The sequence below is a fragment of the Triticum urartu genome, unplaced genomic scaffold (genome assembly GCF_003073215.2).
Source record: "Triticum urartu cultivar G1812 unplaced genomic scaffold, Tu2.1 TuUngrouped_contig_10146, whole genome shotgun sequence".
Lineage (NCBI taxonomy): Eukaryota > Viridiplantae > Streptophyta > Magnoliopsida > Poales > Poaceae > Triticum > Triticum urartu.
The window spans coordinates 3426-10869 of record NW_024110984.1 but is presented as its reverse complement, the minus strand read 5'-3'; the positions used below and the strand labels follow the sequence as shown (position 1 = coordinate 10869).

General features: G+C 47.1%; 1 protein-coding gene across 2 annotated transcripts; it reads left to right on the top strand.

Moving 5' to 3' along the window:
* The first annotated feature begins 3654 nt into the window (after positions 1-3654).
* Positions 3655-4605, top strand: LOC125526448. Of its 2 annotated transcripts, none has more exons than XM_048691150.1 (2): positions 3655-3826; positions 4034-4605. In XM_048691150.1, the coding sequence occupies exons 1-2, from the start codon at positions 3704-3706 to the stop codon at positions 4325-4327; spliced, it is 417 nt and encodes a 138-aa protein (XP_048547107.1). In that variant the 5' UTR covers positions 3655-3703; the 3' UTR covers positions 4328-4605. The 2 variants fall into 2 exon arrangements, with proteins under 2 accessions (XP_048547107.1, XP_048547108.1); XM_048691151.1 differs by having other exon boundaries at positions 3655-3868.
* The last annotated feature ends 2839 nt before the right edge of the window (positions 4606-7444 follow it).

The following is a 7444-nucleotide window of genomic DNA, read 5'->3' as shown; positions in this document are numbered from 1 at the left end:
CCCCCCACAACCTTAAATGGTTGGCTGCTCAGATTTCAGTGCACGGCTTTTGTCGTTTGAGAGCAACCCACCTCGAAGCCTTTGAAAGAAAAATTCCCAGTGAGGAGAAAAGCCCTAACCACCCAGAGCCAGAGTAAATTGGGCATCACTTAAGTCTTCGTGTCTGTGTGATTTGAAGACTTATTACACTTGAGGACTGTGCATCCTCCAGACGGTTAGGCGTCGCATTCAGAGCATCCAAGAGAAATTGTGGATTGCCAGTGAACGAAGTCTGTGAAGGTTTGGGAGTCTACCTTGAAGACTTACCAGAGTGATTGGGCGAGGTCTGTGTGACCTTAGCTCAAGGAGAAAACGGTGAGGACTGGGTGTCTTGGACTAAGTGTCCTTGACTGGGTGTCCGGGACTGTGTGTCCTTTGGTTTAAATACCTAGCCGCTCCAACCAGACGTACAGTTGTCACAGCAACTGGAACTGGTCCAACAAATCATTGTCTTCAACGTGTCACTGGTTTCATCTTCACTTCCCTTCACTTACAGTTATTCATTGTGAAGCCATTGCATGCTTGCTTTATCTTTTGTCTTCACAACATGAATGTATGATCTGTTCGGCTTCATAATTTCTTCCTACCTGATCCTTATTACACTGAAGCTGTTTGTCATTGCGCTTTCACTCTATTGAATACATGACCATGGCTGGCCTAGTGTAATCTAATTTCCGCTGCATAGTAATAGGCATAATCTTCACTGTTTGTCTTCATAACTCTCACGTTTTGAAGACTTTCATAAAAATCGCCTATTCACCCCCCTCTAGTCGATATAACGCACTTTCAGTTGTACTCTCAATGTTTTTTTAGGATTACCGTTACACTTAGCGATATCCTAAGACCCAGAAAACGTGATCACCAACAACACTTGAGCCAGTCTTAGAGGCGAGACTAGGAATCTTATCTTGTCATTTATTGTTCTACACATGCATGTGAGTTTTCGAGGACCATAGCAGTTATAGCATAGAATATAAACTCTTAATTATGAACATGGAAATACAATAATACAATATTATTGCCTCTAGGGCATACTTCCAACAATAATTGGATTTCACACCGTGGTAGTCTCAAGCCACTGGGCTGAGATATACATTCAGGGTGTGACCAAGGTTGCTAACATGGGGCAAAACAAAAATCAAAGCGATGTTCTCAACTGATGATACAAATGACATCATGCAAATTGCAGTAGGTGGACTGGGCATTGATGATTACATGGCCTGGAGCTTCACAAAATCTGGTGAGTATTCGGTAAGGTCTAGCTATCACTTAAGGATGACACTAAATAAAATAAATCTGGACGGCCAGAGTCATCCTCTTCAGCAACTACCCACATGGGTTAGCTTAATATGTGGGATTCATATGTTCCAAACAAGGTGAAAGTCCACTTCTGGTGCGTGCCGAAGAATGGACTGACCATCGGTTCCAAACTGCATAGAGGAAGAATAAAGCTAGGTGTATATTGTACTGCATGTGGCAGGGAAGAACAAGGCATCATTGCTTTTGACCATGCCCTCACTCAGTGTGTTGCTCGCGGATGCTGCGCTCGGCATCAGGAGCACCGGTGGCGACCCCGCCGGCATTGGATTGCTCTCAGAGCGCCACTGCGAGGTGGTTACTTACATGGCTTATGGAGGCAGGAGAAGAAGAAAGAGTACTGATGCTTAATGCAGTTTATGAACTCTGACTAGAGAGAAATGAAGCGCATAACGGGAAAAGGATTTCTGAACCTTAGATGGTTGTGACGGCTGTATTGGAATATGCAAAGGAATGGGAGGAGGTGCAGATCGCTCGACCCAACAAAACAAAGGCTCCAGAGCTGAGGAAGCTATGGACACCACCTGATACAGGTTGGGTAAAACGAAATCGAGATGGAACAATTTCTAAACAGCAAACAAGGGATGGTGGAAGGGTGGTGATGCGGGATCACAATGGAGGGCAAGCTACTGTTACCCGGCGATAGCATAAGCGGAGGCTGCGGACGGCTGTATTGGAATATGCAAAGGAATGGGAGGAGGTGCAGATCGCTCGACCCAACAAAACAAAGGCTCCAGAGCTGAGGAAGCTATGGACACCACCTGATACAGGTTGGGTAAAACGAAATCGAGATGGAACAATTTCTAAACAGCAAACAAGGGATGGTGGAAGGGTGGTGATGCGGGATCACAATGGAGGGCAAGCTACTGTTACCCGGCGATAGCATAAGCGGAGGCTGCGGACGGCTGTATTGGAATATGCAAAGGAATGGGAGGAGGTGCAGATCGCTCGACCCAACAAAACAAAGGCTCCAGAGCTGAGGAAGCTATGGACACCACCTGATACAGGTTGGGTAAAACGAAATCGAGATGGAACAATTTCTAAACAGCAAACAAGGGATGGTGGAAGGGTGGTGATGCGGGATCACAATGGAGGGCAAGCTACTGTTACCCGGCGATAGCATAAGCGGAGGCTGCGGACGGCTGTATTGGAATATGCAAAGGAATGGGAGGAGGTGCAGATCGCTCGACCCAACAAAACAAAGGCTCCAGAGCTGAGGAAGCTATGGACACCACCTGATACAGGTTGGGTAAAACGAAATCCAGATGGAACAATTTCTAAACAGCAAATAAGGGATGGTGGAAGGGTGGTGATGCGGGATCACAATGGAGGGCAAGCTATTGTTACCCGGCAATAGCATAAGCGGAGGCTGCGGAGATTGTTGCCTGTAAGTCAAGGCTGCGGCTAGCTCAGGAGATGAACATTGCAAAGGTACACATTGAGCTTCACTGCTGTGGAGTAGTAACAATGCTAAATAATCCTGTGAAGAATCTCTCGGCTTACTGACCTCTGATAGAAGACATGAAGGACATGTTGAAGGGTTTCTGAGAGTTCAAGGTCACGTGGGCTCATCGCTCGACAATGGAGCTGCACCCGAGCTGGCGAGGGTGAGTCTTTCTGTAGAAGGTAGTTTGATTTGGGATGGTGCACCCCCGGACTATATTTTGCAAATTATATCATGAGAAATTTCTGAGCACTTTGTTTAAATAAAGAACATATTTTCCTGAAAAAAATTTGATCACGCTATGCAGCGCTATCATCATTTACAATATCGCCCTTTGTTTATTTCATCATAGTTGTTCGAGTATTTGTGCATAATGTGATCAGTTTTCAAAATGCGCCACAGGTTGATATGTAAAATTTTGAAAATTGCCAGCTTTTATTACACCATAACGCTTCAAATTTGTCGTAGTTTGCATGATAAAAGTTAGAGGCATGATAGCAAAACCACTCCGCGGATATCCACATAAAAATAAGCACAAAAAACGCCCTCACAATATCATATCACTTACTGTAGTAGGATGTTCCAAAAGATATGCTTTCTTCCTGTTGAAATTTAGACAATGAAAATGAGCACAGAAAATTCGACAAAAGAGGAGACAAGAAAACGGCAATCCATTGGCAATTTCCACTCTACGGCAGAATAAGCATCATCCTAAAACTAAAAAATATTCTCTCTGTCCAAAAATACTTTGTCTGAAAAATTTCTCTTACAAGTATTTTCGAATGAAGAGAAAAATAATTACAGTATGTATCAGTATTATATACTACTCCCTCCATCCCGTTTTTGACACTAGCGTATAAAAGATAGAGGAAAAGAGAAAATGAAATCCTTCCTCCTCCTCATATGGGCCTCCTTGTCCAGGCCCCTAACCTCGCCGGCGCTCGGCGCCCGACCGCCCTCGTCGTCCGGAGCGACCGCGGAGGGCGGTTCAAGGTCACCGCCGCGGCGTCCGGTGGCTCTGTGAAGGAGGAGGAGGAGGAGAAGGGGACCGGAAAGAAGGAGAAGATAGTGATTAGAGTCTTGGACCCCGTTCGGGAGAGGAGGCTGGCGCCGCCCCCGTTTTCCACCCCCACGACTCTCGCCGGCGCTCGGCGCCCGACCGCCCTCGTCGTCCGGAGCGACCGCGGAGGGCGGTTCAAGGTCACCGCCGCGGCGTCCGGTGGCTCTGTGAAGGAGGAGGAGGAGGAGAAGGGGACCGGAAAGAAGGAGAAGATAGTGATTAGAGTCTTGGACCCCGTTCGGGAGAGGAGGCTCCCGCCGCCTCTGTTCTCAGCCCCAGAGACTCCGGCAGAGTCCCCGGCGGCGATTCGGCGCCCGGAAGAGGACGGGGAAGAAAGGCGGAGGTACTACGTGAACATGGGGTACGCCATCCGGACGCTGAGGGAGGAGCTCCCTGACGTATTCTGCGAGGAACCCAACCTCGACATCTACAGGTTTGTTATGACGTTATTGACTCTGCGTGCCTGACATGAATGGATAGTTTGCAGCCAGTCTTAGCAAAAGTTCTATCCTTTTCCATGTGTGGGAATTTTTTTCAGTTGGCTAAACAATTGTAAAAAGATGTGAAATTTCTCGAGAGAGTCATATGTTGAACTGGGTAAAATCTTAGGGTATGTTTGGTTCCTTGCCACACTTTGCCACACCTAACCTTAAGCAAGTTTGATCAAGTTAGGTAGGTGTTTGGTTCTAGCCACATCTAAGGCAAGAATTTTTTTATGAGTAGTGAACCCCACATGTCATAGACATAAAAAGTATGGCAAGATTCCGCAAGCCAAAATGTGGCTAATAATTTGAACAACTCAACTAAGGCAAATGTGACAAAAATCATGTGGCAATATATGACAAAGATAGTCACAATACAAACAGCCCCTTACTATACTAAAGATGGGGACGGTGGTTTAGCTTAGAGAAACACGGTCCTAGTTTAGTCGAGTTGAAGGCTTACTTGGGTTATCGAATCTAGTGTGGTAGTGCTCCCAGTATTGCTACTAGCCTTGTACCAAACCATGAGTCCGGTTATTGCTGCATGAAATGCAACACACTCCCTCCGTTCACAAATATAAGATGTTTTGGATATTTCAATATGGACTACATATGGACTGAAACAAGTGAACAAACACACTAAAATGTGTCTATATACATCCGATTCATAAAAAAGTTAGAACATCTTATATTTGTGAATGGAGGGAGTACCTAATAGCTAGGGTCTTAGGGCATCTCTAATCGATCCCCTAAACTTTAGAGGAAGATACGACCGAGTATTCTTTAGTGGAGGATATTTGCTCCTCTAAAAAAATGCCGTTTCTAACCGATCTCTTAAATTTAACGGAGTAAAAAAATCAACACAAATTTGGTGCAAATTTAGACTAGATTTGAACTTGATTCGGTACAAACTCGATTCGAAATATTTTACATAAATTAAATGAAATTTAGGCTAAGATTGCATAAAAACTAACTAAACTACTCACTATTGGTCTCGTTCTTGATCCTCTCCCACTTCGATTCGGTGAGCTCTCCGATGAGACGACCATGCCCCTTGTCGCCGGCACCGCCATCGTCACCTTCAGAGTTGCTGGGAAGGTCGATGACCTCCGTCATTCCGGCCGCGTACTGCTCGTACAGCCGGTGCTCCGCCTCGACGCGCTCCGGGTAGCGGCGGCGGAGCTCCACCATGTAGGCCTCACTGGCCAACCGCGGCTGGCCGTGAGGAAGTTGCGCTGGGCGGCACCGCCGTGGAGCTGGACCGACTTGGTGTCGTGTTTCTGCGCCGCCTGCATCGTGGAGTGGAAGGAGCCAATCCAATGCCGCTTGCCGGTATCGCGGTCGGTGATCTCCGCGACCCACATCCCCCACAGGCGTTGCTGCACGCCTATATTTTGGCTGCTGCGGTGGCGGCTAGTCGGGGATGCGGGATGCGCCGGCGTCGGAGGAGGAGGAAGTGATGTAGGGTGGAAACCCTAAGGCCTATCTTTCACGAAATGGAGGGGATCCTACGAAGAACATGAGGGAAACACGAGGGAAATCATAAGAGGAACACTCAAGAACAAGTCCAATCACAATCCACTAGACAATCAAACACACAAGTTCCACAAGGTACATGAACAACAAAGGGAAAAATACAAGGTAAAGTTCATCTCCAAGAGGAGGTCTTGATGATACCCTAGACGGATCTTCCCATGAGGGGCCTTGATGATATCTTGCAGGATCTTCTCACATGGAGGTTTTGAACTCCATGGGAGTGGTAGTCTCTCTCTCTCTCTCAAGAGTAGAGGTAGGTAGAAGCAAAGCTCACGTACAAATGAGCTATCATATTTGCTAACCCTAGAAAGGAGGTGGAGGTGGTCTATTTATAGTCTAAGCCATGAAAGGATAAGTGGGAGAGAGATACAAGGCCAAAGGCCCGGCTGCGCACACGCAGTGTCGGACGTCCGGTCGCTCGTGGGGGTCCGGATGTCCGGAGGGCGTCGGACTTCCGATGATTCTTCTCTGGACAGGTGACACCGGATATCCTTTGGGCGTCAGACGTCCTGTGACTGGGACTTGTCAGATGTCCGGTGGGCGTCGGTCGTCCGGCCGCTGTAGCACGCGTTAGCTGTAGTTCTTCTGGCCGTCTGGGATGCGTCAGGTACCGGATGTCCGGTGGCTGTAGCTTGCAACAGCTCCGTTTCTTCCGTCTCCGCTTCCATGCTTCCCTCGCGGATGGTGTAGGTGATCCTTGGCGCTTGCACTCCTCCTCCTCATCCGTGAAGCTCCGGCAATACCTATGCATGCACACGAGAGGAATGTCAAGTAGTATACCATCCTCGAAGGGGTCAAGTGAACACGTGTAAAGGAGATGATTCACCTTTATGTATGTGAAGTAGAGGTTGCGTGTGTCACTTGCCAAACGGACTCTTGACATGGTGATGTCCATAGGATGCTCCGCCGCATCATCTCCCCCACCCCCACCCCCCACCCCCCTTGGGAAAGATCCGACCTCGGATTGAAAACCAAATCACCATGGGAAAGAGATGGCTTCGCCGTGTAGAGGTGAATGATCACTAAGTACTCATCATCTTCAAGCTCGCAATGGGCACTCTCCAATGTCGGACCATCTAGTGATTCCTTCAAAAGGAGTAAGGACAATGAACACTTGAAAAAACAAATGTAGTTAGCGCTAGTGCAAAACCAAGCGTTCAAGTGGTGATTCACCCAACAAGTGTTGTCATCAAGCATATCATAAGGTGGGACAAAAGATTGTGACATGGCATGTAAGCACATAAATTGAGCACAATGAAGGACATCATGGAAACAAGCATGTAAATGTGAGGTAGTGATGCAAATATGTGTGTCAAGTGGACAAGCATGTACCTCAAGGTCATAGCAAACATGCATAAAGCGCTCGACAAATGGTCGATGGTAGGCATAAGAATCATTCACAACACCCTATAAAATGAAGTGTCTAAACACATGTGGCAAGACAATCCAAGCATAATGTGCATAGGGTGTAGTGAATATAGTGTGGCACTCAACACAATAGAAAGAGCAATTGTTCATCATGTGTGAGGCAATCAAGTCAATCATGTGACAAGCAATGGGACATGG

Excerpts from the sequence above, each read along its gene's own strand:
- LOC125526448 (XM_048691151.1), top strand. The coding sequence starts at position 3,704 with ATGGGCCTCCTTGTCCAGGCCCCTAACCTCGCCGGCGCTCGGCGCCCG. Across the intron at positions 3,869-4,033 it reads CCGGAAAGAAGGAGAAGATA|GAGGAGGAGGAGGAGAAGGG; the intron begins GTGATTAGAGTC and ends GGCTCTGTGAAG.